This window comes from Thamnophis sirtalis, unplaced genomic scaffold, assembly GCF_051295495.1.
Source record: "Thamnophis sirtalis isolate CommonGarterSnake01/CBP01778 unplaced genomic scaffold, rThaSir2_p1.2 scaffold_1, whole genome shotgun sequence".
Lineage (NCBI taxonomy): Eukaryota > Metazoa > Chordata > Lepidosauria > Squamata > Natricidae > Thamnophis > Thamnophis sirtalis.
This window is the reverse complement of record NW_028261381.1, coordinates 113,180,508-113,198,718: the sequence shown is the minus strand read 5'-3', so window position 1 is coordinate 113,198,718 and position 18,211 is coordinate 113,180,508. Positions and strand designations below refer to the sequence as shown.

Genomic DNA, 18,211 nt, shown 5'->3' with positions numbered 1-18,211 from the left:
TCTCATCAGTTCTCCTGTGTGGCAGAAACCAGAGCCTGACGCACCACCCCATGGTCAGGCAATTCCTTAAGGGGGCCTCCAACCTCAGACCACCTACGGTACACAGGTACCCTTCCTGGGATTTACACAGGGTATTGGACGCTCTAACGGGCGCCCCATTTGAGCCATTACAAACAGTTTCCCTTAAGTTCCTGACCCTGAAGGTGGCTTTCCTGGTGGCCATCACTTCCGCCAGGCGGATATCCGAACTGCAGGCGCTGTCCACCAGGGAGGATCTCTGTGTCTTTCACCAAGATAGGGTGGTGTTACGGCTGGATCCATCCTTCATTCCCAAGGTGTGCTCCTGCTTCCATCGGGCCCAGGAACTGATTTTGCCCAACTTCTGTCCAGACCCTTCTCACCCATTGGAGAGGAAGTGGCACACTCTGGACGTTAGGAGGGCTCTGAGGATTTACCTCAGGAGAACCAGGCCAAACAGGAAATCCGAAGCCCTGTTTGTCTCCTTCCAACCAGGATCCCTGGGTAATAAGGTAACTTCCACCACTATCGGCAGGTGGTTGCGAACCTGCATTGCCACTGCTTACCAATCGCAGGGGTTACAGACACCAAATCATATCACAGCCCACTCCACACGGAGTGCTGCCACATCCACGGCCTGGGCCACACAAGCATCCCTGGCCGAAATCTGCAGGGCAGCCACGTGGGCTTCCCCCTCTCCCTTTGTTAGGAACTATAAGTTGGACTCCTTTGCCTCGGCAGAGGCCTCGTTCGGCCACAGGGTGTTGCAGGTGGTTCACAGGGCTGGACCCGTGCCTCAACAGGCCTGAGAGGGGGACATATGGCCTCAGGGATCTCCCTCCCTAGGGACGTGCAGGCTTTGGTACGTCCCATCCTGGATACTCCTCCCCCCTCACTATGGAGAAAGGGCGTTGGTACTTACCTGATACGCCTCTTCTCATAGTGGGGGGAGGAGTATCCAGTCCCTCCCTGACTATGTTTGTACAACTAAGTGTTATGTTCATTGTTTATATTGTTATTTAATTATTGATGTTGAAGACAATAAAAGCAAAAAAACTGAATCAAGAGTCTGGAGTGAATGATGCAACGAGTCGGAGAGAGTTCTTCGTCATAAAACTGGGCATGCTCACTGCCAAGGGGCGGAGCCCAAAGAGCTTATCTGACTCAAACCAATCACGAGAGGATAAGGTCAAACCCATCCTGGATACTCCTCCCCCCACTATGAGAAGAGGCGTATCAAGTAAGTACCAACGCCCTTTTTATTTCAGCTTGTTTAGGATGAGAATCAGAGTGGGATAACTGGATTTCAGGAATGGATTTAAGAAAAATCTTTACACTTCATGTGATGTGCAATCATGATATTCCTTTCACATTGCCTATACATCCAAAGTAGTTCCTAATCTTTTATCATTGTTCTTTTTCTGAGATACAGATCTTGTCTGGAGTCTGTTGTATGGACAAAAGATCTTTAAAAACAAGTATTGACTTTTTTGGATTCTGAACTGTGGTACAGAGATTGCATTTATTTTTTTATGATTACTTTTTTTCAATGAGTTCCTTGTTCTCTCCCTTCTGTGATTCCTTCTCTCCCAAATAAATCAGAGGCAATAGAAGCCCTTTCATTCGTGGAAGAATGCAGGAATTGGAATAACATTTTACTCTGCACCCAAGGAAAGCATCACACACTGCCAGTGTTCTAGTCTGGACTATAGCAAAGAGAAAGAATGGCCTCTGACCAATTCCAAATAAAATGGATCTATTGACAGCAAACTGGAGTGGAATCCTTTGGCTTCTGCTTCATTTGAATGGGGAAAGGAAGTTTATTTACAAAGCAGCAGAAGTGATGGTTGTATAAAACAAACCAGTGTTTCCTAATGTAGCTTTGCTGATCAGTGCTACTCAGTGAATAACAGAATGGGTTGGGGATTAGAACTTCATGGAAGTATCTTCCCATAACACTTCTTCATTTACTGAGCTTATTCTAGGTAGTTTGATAATGTGATTTTAAACCTCTTTCTTAAAATAATTGCTTAACATATATGCTTTATTTAAAATATGGATTTGGGATTACCTGTCTGCCTATTCCTTAATATTAGAAAGTAATTGGCATCTCTAAAGAAACATATTGCTGGATTTGAAGGCTAGATGAGTGATGTTCAGTTTGGAAGAAATGAAAACAGTGAATGAGTGTATGTTTGGTAAAAGATATTCCATTCTAAAACAAGCCATATGTACCAGAAAAGTATATTAACAGATTAGCAGAATTGGAAGGGACCTTGTAGATCCAACCCCCCTGCCCAAGCAGGAGACCCTACACCATTTTTGACAAATGGCATTCAAGTCTCTTCTTGAAAGCTTCCAGTGATGAAGCTCCCACAACTTCTGAAGGCAAACTGTTCCATTACTTGATCATTCTCACTGTTAGAAAATTTTTCCTTATTACCAGGTTGAATCTCTCCTTGTTCAGTTTCCATCCATTATTTCTTGTCTGACCTTCAGGTGCTTTGGAAAATAGCTTGACTCCCCTCCTCTCTGTGGCAGCTCCTCAAATATTGGAACACTGTTATTATGTCTCCCCTGGTCCTTCTCTTCACTAGACTAGCCATGCCCAGTTCTTGTAACCATTCTTCATGTGTTTTAGTTTCCAGTCTCCTAATCATCCTGGTTACTCTTCTCTGCACTTTTTCTAGAGTCTCAACATCTTTTTATAGTGTGGTGACCAAAACTGGATGCAGTATTCTAGGTGTGGTCTTACTAAGGCTTTATAGCGGGGTGTTAGTACCTCACTTGATCTTGATTGACTCCCCTGGTTCTTCTCTTCACTAGACTAGCCATGCCCATATAATTGTAACGAGCCAATGACTTTGGCTCAATAGATTATCACTTCCTATTGACAACATTTTTTTAAAGTTCTGGGAAACATTTTGGGGGCATCGGTTACTGAAATCTTGTTAATGAAAATTGCCAGTGGCAGAACCTGGATCCTTTCACGTGCAAAAAATGTAGCCTGCCATTAGGTTGATATTCTTATCTTTCAACAATCAAGTGGATTGATTGATTGCCCCTTGACAAAAGGCCATCACTGGTCAAATATGGAAATTGTTTTTTGAGAAGCGCATGGCTTCATGGTTTTCTCACCCTAACATTATTTTGAGGGAAAGCTGCTCAGAAACAGTAACTGTTCTATTATTTGGCCTGTTTCCTTGTATTATTTGTTAGATAGCCATGGTATATCAGGAAGACTATGTTAAAATTCCATTTTTGGAATTGGTATCTCAATCCATAAATCCCAATTCATAAAACAGTAACAGGGTTTGAGTAAGATATTTCATGTATACATGGACAATTATGAATTAAGGCTAGCTATAGAGGTGCTCAAGGACTGAATAAGCTTCAGAGGAGATGGAGGAGAGTTTGAGAAACAGAGATTAAAGATGTGCTCAGCTATAATATTTCTAGAAAAAATTCTTTGAAAGGTTATTCCATAGCTTCTGAAATACTGAATTTTTAAAAATCCCTATTAAGTATTTCTCTAGTCTACTTTGGATAAATACTGACATTGTAGAATGGTGGGGGTAAGGAGAATTGAATCAATTCCAGTCTGGGAATTGAAGTCCACAAGTCTTCAAGTGGCCAAGGTTGAAGACCCCTGTACCTAGGCAATGGTGATGTCACTGACAAATCCTTTTAACACAGAAGCACTTTGGAGCTTTCAAATTGGGAATATTAATTATCTGTTCCATTGTTCTGATACTAATATCTAGCTGACTGCTTTGTAATTCCTCTGGTCCTCTTTTTCCTCCTTTTTGAAGCTAGGAACTGTGTTTCCCTTCTCCAGTCCTCTAGCAATGTGTGTGTCCTTCATGATTTCTCAGAGAGCACAGAAATGTGCTCCAAAAAGACACTGCCAAGTTTTTTTCAAGCATTTCATATATAACTGATCTGGTCTTGGACACTTAAACATATTCATAGTAGCTTCTTTACTTACCTCGTATTGCCTCTTCCCACCTTTAGTTGTTCTACTTAACTGAACACAATTAGATTTTGGGAAGAAAATAGAAGCAAAGTGGGAGCTGAGGATTTCTCCACTTCCCATATCACTTTATTATCCAACCATATGTTCCTATAGCATACCCACTCCCTTCGCCCCTCTTTTATTAGTGACCTTGCCAGAGGATTTGCAAAGTATATCCCAAACACTTTCACTGCTTGAAGTACAACCCATCGTTTTGCCAAAAGTTCTTTATCTTAAAAACCTGGCTCTTAAAAAAAAAAAAATTGTAAATTCAGGCACGGTGGCATAGTGACCTGCTTTACAACCGTCAGGATTTACACTCAACATTGAAGGTTCAATTATAGTCATAAGTCGAGGACTACCTATACCAGTGTTGGCTAACCTTTTCGGCACCAAGTGATGAAATGGGAATGCGGGAGGGCGGGTGGGTGGGGGAGCACCAGAAACCGGAAGAGCAGTTCCCCGGTGCACACATGTGGGAGCACCAGAAACCAGAATAGCAGTTCCCCAGCATGCATGCGTGTGCTGGGAAGCTGAGCTTCCGACGTGCATGTGCGCACGAAGACCAGCTGGCTGTGCATGCCGGAAATGGGAAGTATAGCTTCCCAGTGTGTGCATGTGCGCCAGGGAGCTGCTCTTCCAGTTTCCGGTGAGCAATGGGCAGTACCCGGAAGAGCAATGGACACAATAGTGATACCCTGGAATTTATACAGACGCTCCAGGGTATAAGATCTCTTCTTGCAGACATGAACCTTAGAATAACATTCCTTGAGTCTTCCATTCTCTCTGCTTGACTTTTTTCTATTTTCTTCTAAGCTTCTTAGTCCTGTTATCCCTCCATAAGTGTTCACTATGTTAGATTCAAGGGTTTCCCATCTTTCTTAATAAGCTGGGAATGTCCATTGCTGACAATAAAGCATTTGTGCCTTTTATTCTTATCTTGTGAAATCCCCAGTTATTTCCTGCTCACTTCCTTTTCATTATCATTCATCTAACAAATAGAGCTTGTTTCACTGAGTTCATTGAGGAAGTGCCATTCAGCCTTGTGCCATGAATCCCTGTATCTTCTCAAGTGTTTTTAAATGCCAGCTATTAATTGTGTTTACTGTCACGCTGGCAGTAACCGAAGGGCTGAGTATCAGGAAATGTGCAAACGAAGAAAATGTAAATCCACTGCTACAATTTAGGCATACCAAGTAACTTTTTCTTTTAACAGACTGTTTGGTCTTACTAATATATTTATAAATCACTGCAGTTTGAAATTCTACCAGCTTTATTCTATAATGGTGAGAGGAAGAATACAGAGTATATGCCTTCCTCCTCCCTCATGCATCTCTTGCATGGAAGGAAACCTGCATATGCTACATATGTAGGACAATAAATAATCTATTTAGGATTGCCATGCTTTACCTAAATTGGAATTAGGGTTAGGTTTCATTCAAAGCTTTTGCAACCTTAAGAAGAGGGTTGCAGATGTGTCTGCCTGTCTGCCTGTCTACCGACCTACATATCGGATTTTGAGGCCACCCAATTCCAAAAAGACTCCAGGCAATTTACAGTTTTTAAAAGAACACATTAATTAAAGAACCATGACTGCCCAGAAAAGCCATATAAATAACACGCATGGAAAATAAATTGATAGATTCTTCACAAATCCTCTAACTTCAAGCATGGGAATGGAGCCAGATAATTATCTCCACAGGATTCTGTTCCACAGGTTAGGGCCCTTTCAGAATAGGTTTGCATGGTTTTCAACATCAGTTGCATGTATGGTCCCTTGTACTGATTGAAATAGTCCAATCATGAAGTCACTAGGGCATGAGTAACCATTTGAAGGGCCACACAATTAAGGAAAGGACACAACTGGCATACATCATGGGCCCTCCTGGCCACAGCTACCATCTGCTGTTTGAATAGTAGCTGTGGGTCTAGGACATTTCCCAAATTGCACACTTATCTTGAATGAGGAAATGCAACATCACATTATGGAGTTGCATGTGATAGATCTGTGATGGTTGATACCCTATTTCAGAAGAAGAGAGTCCCTGGCATGGTCAGCTAGTCTCTTATTCTTTGCAAGACTTTTCAGATAATAACATCTGTTTCTGAACAACTCTTTCATCAACAACGTTTTGAAAAATAATAATAATATGGCACCTTGTTATATTTTTGTCTGTCATTCTTTGTTGGAAATCTAGTCAGGAAAAAGGATCTCAATCTACTGAAGCAGAAGAAACTATTATTATGTGGTCTACTTACTCTTTCCTTTGCTAGGTCAGTTTCTCTCAGTCTGACTGTTCCTGCTTTACTACAAGATTCTAGTGAAAAGATTCACAGAAAAACAAATGGCTTTGGTAGGGCCAAGGTCAATAAAATAGTGCTTAAGGCAAGGAAACTGTCAAACCAAACTAAATAAATCGAGCTAGTGAGGGAGGATTGAACTGGAGTAGAATGAATGCCTGTAATACCACAGGTTTGGGGGAAATCAATGAGAAGGGGAGAAGAAATCTGTAACAGAGATAAGGCTGGAAGGAAGCGGTTTATTAGAATTGCTGTGGTGGATGAGTCAGATTCAGTCTAATTGTGATTTTGACGTCCGATTCCTTTGCTGCTTTGTTCCTAAATTTAGCTTTAAGATGGAAATGCAAAAATGCAACCTTTTCGAAGGTCCACTTATTTTAACTATATGTAATTATCCTTTCTTGAGCTTTCATATAGAAGCTATTGAAAAGCTATAAGCCTATTGTGACTGTTATTCAATATAAAAAGGTTGCATACAGATAAGCATAAAATGAGCCCATAATAGAAGCTAGATTATGACATTGCCAGTAGGCATCTTAAGGAGAACCTCTTTCACCAGCTTATAGTGAAATTGTATTTTTACAACGCTGATTCACCTTTTGTGTGTCAGACTCAAATCTGTGCTCCCTTTCTAGAAGTATATTTTATAAACATAAAGAATAAAGAGTGTTTAAAAACCAAGGGAAAGACAAGAAAATGCTGCACAAATAACTGTGAGCAAACAAAAACAGATTGATTGAAGTCTTTTTATGTATCTTCACATGATGAGGCCTATACTTCAGAATAAATGAATACTGGATGCTAGATACCCAGTTCTTGCATGAGAATGCAGACATTTCATATGGCCTTTCCTGTTAGTGTCCCAAAAACTCATGTGGGAAGACTGAAACTCGGCCGTTTCACAATTTGGATGTTTTTATTTTAACTCTATATTTATTTTTATTTCGTAGGTTTGCTTGGGTATTGGAGGTATCACGGTCCTGACTTCTAATACTCAGCTGAGAGTCAGTTATGATATTTTGAATCTCCTCAACTGACTTTGTTTCAGTATTACCCCATACCAGTATTTTTCAAACCTGACAAGATATGTGGACTTCAAATCTCAGAATTTCTGGCTAGGGAATTCTGGGAGTGGAAGTCCATGCATCCTAAGCTGACAAGTTTGAAAAGCACTGTTCTCCATAGCAATAGCACTTAGACTTATATACCACTTCATAGTGTTTTACAGCCCTCTCTAAGCAGTTTACAGAGTCAGCGTATTGTCCCCCCCAAATTTTACCAACCTCGGAAGGATGGCAGTCTAAATCATGTTGCTGTAATGGATGTGCTAAAATATTTTTGACAGAAAATAGCCTGTTTTCCCTTAGCAGAATAGTTTTTAGAAAAAAAATTATATCTGGTCATGTATTCCTTTGTAACATATAGGAGGAACTTTCAAACCAGATTAAAGATAGCTGCTGCTCCTTACAAGTTTTCATTTTTAGACTGTACTTCTGCTTTTCTGAAAGAAATATGGACAATATTGGAGTGAAAATGCACTTTGTTAAGAAAGTTTCTGTACAAGTTTCTCCCCCCCCCCCAGTGTGTATGTTCTGTAAAGCCCTAAAAAAAAAACTAACTTTATGGAAAGCTAATAATTGTCTGCAAACAAGTTGCCTACACTAATTAGATATGGCTATAGAATGCCAGGATATTATGGGTGTAACTCTGCAATGCTGTCATGAACAATTTTAATAAAATACATTTTCATTTAAAATGTGACTGAGACTTGATAGTCGTTTTTATAATAGATTTAGTTTTTCTGATACAACAACGTGGACCACAGTTTTGGTGGAAAACTTCCTTGCTGACCCTCATCTTCTTCCTCTTATGCATGGGAAGCACAGGGCAACTTTCGACATTTTACCTATTCAAAGGATTACACCTCATTGTACTATTTCAGAATGCATGAAGATACCATTCAGGATTAATGTGGGCGAGTTAACTTCCAGTCATTTAGAAAGCTACTACAATTATTGATGACTGCCAAAATTTAAGCCTGTTTCATGCTGGCCATTAGTGACTTTTGAGCCATGAATTTCCTGGTTACAGGATAATATTGGCAGATTATCACTCCTATTAATTCCTAGTTACATAGAATAAGACTTCCATTCCAGTAAATACCCCAAATTTAAGATCCTGTCAGAAGAGTAATTTTCTTAAGTATTTAGAGGTGACCTTTCAGTTTTTGCAGAAGAAGGAAATACAATATTCAATAACCCAAATTGCAGGCTCTATCCATGTTTCTTTTTTCAACTTTTGCAATTCCTGTTCTGCAGGTGTGTTGTTGTGCTGTTTAACCCCAGGAAAAACAAGCAGCATCATATTCTAAACAGCTCCAGGTAAGTGAAAACACTGAGTTTTCAATGATTGATTTGTTTATATGGTCTCGAAGTAAATGTTGAGGATTTGTCAATAATCTTCCTAATTAAGAACTGTGTCTCACTTTTATAACCTACAATGGACAAAGAGTGCATCTAAAGTACACACACACACACACACACACACACACACATACACACACACACACACGAACAATTTGTACAAAGAACAAACAAGTTTATAGGAACAGTTTGAATTGGGATCACATTTTTTTTTCTCTACTCTTTGGAAATTTATTACAGAAGTGGAATGCTGCATTTCCTTTATGTTGAACTCCTGAGTATATCTTACATTGTGAATGCCAGAAATCAAGTCATGGTGATGATAATTGTGGGGAACAAAATTGTGGTTAAACAGCCAATTTCTTAATTTGGGCAATTTAAAATAATGTAAGATTATTCTGCAGTTCAGGTGCTTAAAGCATTTACAGAGTGGACTGTTGCACATTGAAGTTTTGTGTTTTTTTTCTTTTTATGAAATGCTGTGGAGGCCTGAGCTGTTGAAGCCTTTTTTCCATAAACGACTCCTGCCTGGATCTAACATCTGAATTACATCTCTGTTGAAAAAGCATGCAAAAGCAACCACCAGATTAACACAGATGTCCATTTTGTTCTGCTTTCCCGTGTTTCCCCTCATGCTGCCTAGAATTATTCTAAAGTTGAGAAGCTTAGAAATTCAGTGAATGAATGAATGAATGAATGAATGAATGAATGAATGAATGAATGAATGAATGGTCTGATGTTCAAAAGCTTTAGCAGACAAATATTTATACAACAGGCTATGTTGTTTCAACACCTAGGCAAATAAGGATGTAGTGTTTGGCTCTTGTAAAACCTTCCGTCATAGTGCAAGGAATTGTACAGGAACATCACTGAAAGTATATGGCCTTATCGTTACTTATTTTATTGAGTTGAAAATGCCAATATTGTATTGATTTTTTTTTTAGTATTTCACAGTAGGATTTCTTCTTTTGTACAGGAAGACTATTACGGCCCTTGCTTTTTCTCCTGATGGAAAATACCTGGTTACTGGAGAGGTAAGTTGGGATCACATGGCTCTCGTGCCAGAAATCCAAGCATTCCTTCATATTTCAATAGTCAACTAAGGCAGGAATGACTTAAAAGCCTTACTCATGACCCGGGGAGAGAGACATGCTACAACAACAAAAAAAAAATAGCTCCTTGCTTTGTGTGGCAGGAGGAATGAGCCTGAGATCCAGGTATGTAACATTGCTGTTGCCCATCTACCCTGAAAGACCAGAATTCTATACTCTACACCAGCTACTTGGAACCACAAGAAGGTGTGGATGACTGCCAACTCCCCATTTTCGATTGATAGCTAAGGTAAAGATGGTGGCAGCCAGTTGCTGCCTACCCTTCCACTTCAATTTGAGCCTCACTCTTGAACAAGCTTAACTGATGGAGGCATCATTTTGAGAGCATGGGATCCTCAACAGCTCCTCAACAGTCTCACTATTAAAAAGGCCTGTATACTTGAAACAGCATGCTCAGAAAGAACAATGTTGACAGCTGACAGCTTCAGTGCTATGGCTGCACAGAGTTTCAAGTGAATGCAGGTATTAGGAGAGTCATCAAGACAGCTTATAACTATAAAGAGCTGGAGCTGATTTAATCCCTCTGTCGAATCAACTGATTTCTTTTTAAACCTTCAAGAACAGGAAAGGTTTTCTCTTTGAAAAATAATTATTTTTCTCCCAATATCACCAGGATGTTTTTGAGGTCCCCAAACCAGTGTCATCAGGACATTGTTGTCATAAGGATACATCCCAGATTATCTGTGCTAGATCTGTGAGAATGTGTTGCAGGGGTCTATATGGTTTAATGGTGAACCATTAATGGTTTAATGGGTTCTTGTACAAGGGTCACATTTTGTTGATTATTCATGGGGTCTTCAATGCAAGACTTGTGAACAAAGGTTAAAAAAAAACCCTTATTGTGGGTACATAAATGAGATCCAGGGGAAAATAAGAAGGGTTGCTGAAGTTACAAATACATGATTACTAAAATATTTTAAGAATGTCTTGTTTTATTAAATAGAAGGAAAATTCTTAATCTATGGATATATACTGATTTAAGTGGCTGGATAAATAGAAAGGAAGCTAGTTGCTCATTTTGGATTGTTTTGCAGTTAGAACTGCTGGAGAGACACCATGTAGACCAGGGAAGCCACAGAGATGGATCTGCAAGGTCAAAACCATTTTGAAGGCGATGTGTCTTCAGCTTTTACAAAACTTCATATTTGATACAGAAGATTTAAATGGACTGCAAACCAGTTTTGCCTTGCATTCCCATGTGCTTTGAAGCACCTCTTCCAAATCAAATCCTAATGTAGAATGTCAAACCCTTCATTGTAGAAAATGAAAGGATGATGATGATTTCTGCTTCGGATGGGGTACAAAGAAGCCAATGTGTATAGTCTCATTTACACTTTTTATGAGGGAAGGTCTTTTGCGGGGGGGGGGGAATTGAATATAGTAACAAAGATGCTGATGCTTTAGATTTGGCAGCGCTGGGTTTAGTTGCTGGCAACAAAAGTTTTCATTTTTTTTAAAAAAAATGTACAAAGCTGAAAAAGCCAGTATTCAGTTTCTGATGTAGACCAGATATACGTACAATACTACCACTGTGTGTGTTATGAAGGTTGAATTGGTGCTTGCTTGAAACCCACAAAAATGTTGACCGCCTCTTGTTGGATGGCTGCCATGTGTGTCCAAAGAAGCTGATTTACTAATAGACTGTGTACACAATCCCTTCATTATCTTGAATGTTTTGGAGTGCAGTTATTGAATTCAAGGGGCGATTTCACCCCACTCCCACCAAGTCAAGCAATGAACTGTAGAATGCGAGTGCTCGTCACGTGACCTGCAAGCTTGTAAGTGGGTCAACATAAGAATGATTGTGCGGGATTTACAATGTTAGACTTGAGAATGGGCAGCGACGTATCCCTGATCGCTTAAGGACAAGGCGGGAGCTTCTCTTATTCCATGAGAATCTGATGCTCGGAACATTTTGCCACAGGACATAAGACCCTAAGTTGGAAAGGCCCTTTGAGGTCAGCCTTTGCTTAATGCAGGATTTACAAAGTTGGATGCAATAACGGTATCTTTGACAGATGGCTGCTCAGCCTCTAGCCTCTCATGACTTCTGAAGCATCAGACTGCTCATCTTCTTTTGGAGTTTTGAAGCTGTACAGAACATTTTCCAACTTTAAATCAGTGGAATTAACTGTTAACTCTGTTTGACTATGCCTCATAAACACTGTAATAACTGCAATCCATTATTATTATTTTTTAAAAAAAGTTATGCTTAGTGGCAATATAGTAAACAACGGCAGAAGGCTGGAACGGTTCACTCTGTAGGGAAGAGGAACTTTAAATGGCAAGGGATTGGATAAATGTTAACACTGACATTTCATGGTTGGGCAGCTCAGCTCTTACATGGTGTTGGCTGTAGAATTCAGTGCCTCCATCACTTCCTTCTCTTCCTTAAGCTAAGGGCAACTATTCTTCCCATTCCACTCTCATGCAGTGATTGCCTATAGTGTTGACTTTGCTTCTGCTAGTAATTAATACTTCAGGATAGTTTTGTAGGGTGTAGGGTATATATTTTTTCTTTTCTTACTGCACTGTTAGATAAGTATTCATCTTGCTCCAACTTATTCTTATATATCCACAGTATATTCCTTAAATGTATTTCCCACCTCAGACTAAACATGTGAACATTTTAAGCTATCCATTACAAGAATCTTTTAAGATGACTTTAGAGATTGTCGGAGACCAGATCAGAACAGAACAGAAGAGAACATTTTATTTCGCCAAGTATGATTAGACACACAAGGAATTTGTCTCTGGTAAAGAAGTTCTCAGTGCACATGCAAAGAACAGAATCGTCATCATCATCATCATCGGAGGGAGAAAAGAAGATAATAAGATATAAATGATAATATTATACCCATACTACATGACCAAATATACATAGATATGAGACAGCAGTGTGAGAATTAGGTGTTTAGCAGATTGATGATGCGAGAGAAAAAACTGTCCCTGTGTGTAGTTGTTTTGGAATCCAATACTCTGTAGTGTCCTCCCAAGGGGAGGAGTTGAAAAAGATTATGTCCAGGATGGGAGGGGTCTGTATAAATCTTCTCAGCCCTCCTCCTGACCCACTCAATATATAATATTTTAGTTATATTACCCACATTTTGCATATGACCTTGACATCCACATAAGTTAACATACCAGTAATATATATATATATATATATATATATATATATATATATATATATTACATCATTTCCAGAAATGTACATTTCAAATGGAGATTTTATGTTTTAGGCGGTGTCCATTTTTATTTATAAATTTATTTCTGATAAGCTTACCCACTTCTTCCATTAGAGCTGACTTCGGCTGGGTGTTATAAATTGGGTTAAAAACATGCAATATACATTTCAGTAAAATAGCAGCAAGCATGATTTATATAAAAATAATATATGGCAGAATTCAGTTCTGGGGATCTAATCCTTTTAACAACCCCTGAGCAAAAGTCAACATCTGTTACCAGAAATGACAAATACCACTCTAGACTATAAAACCTGATGAAAAAGCCATGATTTGATGGATTTTATGAAAGCCAGGAGCTATTTGGATATCTGGCAGAATATTATTTTATAGATGGGAAACATCTACTGAGAAAAATGGTCTCTGTGATGGCAGTGAAGATAGCAGACTACGAGTGAAAAGGCAGAGCAAGCCCTTTTGGGCGACCTTCAATTCAGTGTTGACTCTTGGAGACTGCTTGATGAGTCCCTGCAGTCGGCTTTGTAGAATTTCAGAAGTGGTTTTCCATTGCCTAGCTCCTAGGGCTAAGAGAAAGTGATTGGCCTAAAAGGTCAACCAGCTGGATTTGTGCATAATTCAGGTAATAGAACTCAGGGTTTCCCAGTTTCTAGCTGGTGCTTTAACCACTGTGTCACACTGGCTCTCAAGCCCATTCTGGTGGGTTTTATTAGTGAGGCAGATACTCCTAGGAGAAAGTGGCCCTACATGCTAGATCACACAGGGCTTTAAACACAATCAACACCTTAAGCTAACCTGGAAGTTTATTGGCAGCCTTCTTTTTCTCTCCCTCTTCCATATTTTTATTTCCACAGGTTGTGACGATCACCTGTTATAGCCTTTTATGTCTCCTTTCATCTCTCCTTAACCTGTTTATTGCTCTGAATGCATGAACAGATAGGGTTATGTTAGCCTTGAATACCTAGATTTCACATAGACAGAATCTTAAAGAAAAAATCTGGAATTCTGGAATTCACAAATATTTTGTCTGTTCAGTTCTTTGCTGAACATACAGACATTAATATTCCTTTTTGTTGCTGTTGTGCAACTTAATTCTTCTGTCACCCAAGGAGATGTGGAAAAGCATGTCAGTCAGGTATTAGTGTAGTACTTTAGTATATGTTTAGAAACAAAGTTAGGTAGTTTAGTTTATTGATTAGCCCATAAGCAATATCAAAATTAGAAACAAAGTTAAATATTTGGAATAGTCTTTTACAACCAACTCAGAAGATGGTCGACCAGTGGCACTTTTCAGCAGCTTAAACAAGGTTAAGTAAGTGGTGAGATATGGAAGGTATTTCAAATTTATATCTGATAAAAAGAATTATGCTGCTCAAAAATGAGAACAGGTTGCAGTGAATTGCAGAAGCTAGAATATGATACCAAGTATGCAGTATTAGAATTCTAAAGAAATAGGCATTTTGTTGTGTCTTCACACTTAAGATTGGCCTCTGCACATTTTCAAGTAGTTTATTTAAATATAGAAAACATCCTAGAATTATTTGCTACTAAATGACATTTCCCTAACAAAAAAGCCATTTTAACAGGCTTTGATTTTAAAAAGCTAATAAATTAGTGGTTTTTGTATTCTTCCTGGTCCTTTCCATACTAATACTAGTTTCTCTATTTTTGCTCTTAATAGAGAACACATAATGTTAAGCAATCATTATCCTGACATTAGCTTAAAAAAAGAACTTTCTCCAATTCACATCATAATGCTTTTGTTGCATGTCTCTGTCGTCTCCTCCTCCTCCTCCTCCTCCTCCTCCTCCTCCTCCTCCTCCTCCTCCTCCTCCTCCTCCTCCTCCTCCTCCTCCATAATTTAGCCATTGTCTATCCACTGCAGGATGAAGGCCCCTGCTGTATGTTTCCAACCAACCCAGTCCTGAGCTTTCTTTTGTCAATTATGCCCACAATACTTGCTGATATCAACAATCCATCTTGTTTTAGGTTTCTTTCGTGGATGCTTTTTATCAAGTGGGATCCATTCTATGACTGCCTTGGTCTACCTGCGATCAGTTCTTGCTATGTGACCAGCCTTCTTTTATTCTCTTGATGATATCATATACTTCCATTTCACCCCTAATCTATGTGCAGGTTTTTCTATCTTATCTTGTAATGCTGAGCATGTATTTTTCCACGGTTCTTTGCACCAATGGAAGGTGATACTATAAAGGAAATTGAATGGCGCATTAAATGCGATTGGCAGGCATTCAGCAAGCTAAGCATAATTTCCCCCCTATGTCCCTAGAGAAAAGTTTTCGATCAATGCTCTAACGTATGCCAGTGAAACATTGACACTAACCTCACAATTGATTGCTGCATGTATTTGACCATAAGAACAATAAACCTTGGTAGTTGAATTGTGAAGCTATTAAGCTAGTTTTATCTGTGGAAGAACTGTTAGGGAAGCAAAACTTGGAAAATGAGAGTTTCCCGCAGTCAAGAACTGTACCACTCATGTTGTTTCACAGAGTGTCAAAGCGCTGCAAAAGACTAACTTTGTTGTGGTTGAGGGTTTTGGCTTGTCTTCCATGCTTGAATAAAAGTGCATGTATGTGACTATACTCTAATGGCCAATTCTCTTTCTGCTTACAGAGTGGGCATATGCCTGCAGTCCGTATATGGGATGTTGCTGAGCGGACCCAGATGGCTGAACTTCAGGAGCATAAGTATGGAGTGGCATGTGTGGCCTTCTCACCAAGCTCCAAGTACATTGTCTCAGTGGGTTATCAGCATGACATGATAGTCAATGTTTGGTCATGGAAGGTAAATTATAGCAAGATTTTTTGTAGTCCTTATGTGAGCATAAGTGAGCTCGCAACTAGAAGTTGCATTATGATATGCCTTCAAAATACCAATGCTGTTTCCTTACAGATAATCTACTCTGAGTTTCTGTTTTCCAGTTTGAGTTTGTTCTTGCTATATATAACAAGAATACGCAGTCCGAGCTCCAAGGATTGCATGAATTCTTGAAGATAGATAGCACGTGGACTAGAGCCCTTCCTAATTATGAAATTAAATAGAAGAATGTAATTTAGAACTTGGAGTGCAACCATTCTGATTATTTTTCATCATTTTTATTGAATTTAAAACTCAATGATACACATTTCATCATGCCCGTAGGCCCTGATTCCTTTTGGGCTTCAGCTCAAAAAGTGGTGCTCACTTCACAAAATAGCAATAGCAATAGCAATAGCAGTAGACTTATATACCGCTTCATAGGCCTTTCAGGCCTCTCTAAGCGGTTTACAGAGAGTCAGCATATTGCCCCCAACAATCTGGGTCCTCATTTTACCCACCTCGGAAGGATGGAAGGCTGAAGGAAAGATGTCTGATAAAGCACTAAGCTCTATGTTTGCAATAACTGAAATGAAAGGAGGTTTGTGATGGAGCTGTATGCTAGATTTCAATGAGACAGAAATAATGTTCATTTAATGACCCTCTTCTAGCTTTAAAAATGCAATATTTCATTACTTTGGTTATTAGTATGTAGAATAAACATTCTTGAAATGGCAAAGCAGCCTAGCTAGGAAGATTTTTGGTTACTGCTAAGGCTCACATAATGAAAGATCATGGCAGGCTGATTCATCTCCTTTTCATTAGATAGATAGATAGATGGGAAACTGCCTAATGCTGGGTCAGGCCACTTTGACATCTCATTCTGTCCTGGTCTGCAGTGATGGATACTGATTTTGAGCTGAAGATGCCAGAAGCCTTCTGGATGTTTGGTACCACTGCCCTTTTCTTCTCAGGTTGACTGGGTCCACACATTGTACTAACTCATGGTTTATTTTAAGTACGTTTAATTGTGTTAACTGTATTTGGCTGGGTCTACAGAACAAGCTAAGACAAAAAAAATAACCCATGTTACGGCTCTGTTTGATGTTTCTTATGTTTTCGATATTTACTCTCAATGCAAAAAGCTATTAGATATTTTCTTTTAAACAACTGGTAATACATTCTGAGTTTTATTTGGTTTGTCTTCTAAAAATAAGTGGCACACAACTACATGTCACTTCAAGGAGCAAAGATTTGGGTATTTTTTTTTTATCTTTAAGGCCTTTTCAAAACATTATTAGGAGTAAATTGTGTGCTTAATTTATTTCCTGGTATAACCGAAATGTGTTCAGTTTATCTGATTATATATGAGAAATCAGAACTATAAATGAGGTTATCTCAAGGGACTAAAATGGCAATGAGTTTTATATGCCAAATTAATGCTGGGCATTTTTTTTGTTGAAGTTAAGTGTGGTAAACTGTCATTGTTAAGTCTGGATTTGTTCATTCTTATATAATCTTCTGCTCAGCACACTGTGCTGTTAGTCATAAATTGTTTCACTGCTTTTTATCTCTGCATGTTTATTAAGTGGTGTCAAAATACTTTTTTTCTGACCTGGTGAGTCAGGGGTAAATTTACTTCTGGGTTTCTGATATTAGAATGCAACTCCTAGTATATATCTATGCAAAAGATTTTTCTTTCATATGGGATAGCAGGAGACTATGAGGAGTCATGTTATCTTACCTCTGCAGAATTTAAGGTTAATATCAATGCAGATGCCTAAACCAATGGAAGGCCAAGATTCCTGCTTTCTCTCATAGCTCCTTGATTTGTTGGGAGTCTTCACAAATTACCTCACCATTGGGAATCCCCATGGAGCTCTTATGTCCCAACTCATGTGATCATGAGGGAGGTAGTTGCAGGCCTTTTTCTGTCCATGAAGATTTTCTCTATTCATGCATCAGCCTTTGGTCTGTTCTGATTCTGTGCCCTATCCCTCTTTACTTTACATGTTGTTACTTATGCCAAGGGTAGCAACAATCCTAGCCCAATAGTAGTAATATTTTTGTACAGTATTTTTTAATGCACATTTCAAACTTAATTCCTAGTCCCAAACTGCTACAAATTTGCTCACTTAGCCTTCATGCACCCAATGGCCAAATTGATTAATAGTGTATAAAGTCAGGTAGCTCTTTAATGGTTTTTATACTCTGACGATGTTAGCTGTGGCTAATGAAAGGTAAGCGAGCAATATATTTTAAAGTTCCAGAGATTGCAATGTCTGTTTCTTTACAAACACACACACACACACACACAAA

General features: G+C 39.0%; 1 protein-coding gene across 1 annotated transcript in view; it reads left to right on the top strand.

Annotated features, from left to right (window-relative positions):
- The window catches only part of MAPKBP1 (mitogen-activated protein kinase binding protein 1), a 95,856-nt gene that overhangs the window by 20,278 nt on the left and 57,367 nt on the right, over positions 1 to 18,211 (top strand). The window contains exons 3-5 of the mRNA XM_087704460.1: positions 8,653 to 8,715; positions 9,734 to 9,791; positions 15,710 to 15,880. Coding sequence (XP_087560586.1) covers positions 8,653 to 8,715; positions 9,734 to 9,791; positions 15,710 to 15,880 — 292 coding nt within the window. The remainder of the gene's footprint in view (positions 1 to 8,652; positions 8,716 to 9,733; positions 9,792 to 15,709; positions 15,881 to 18,211) is intronic.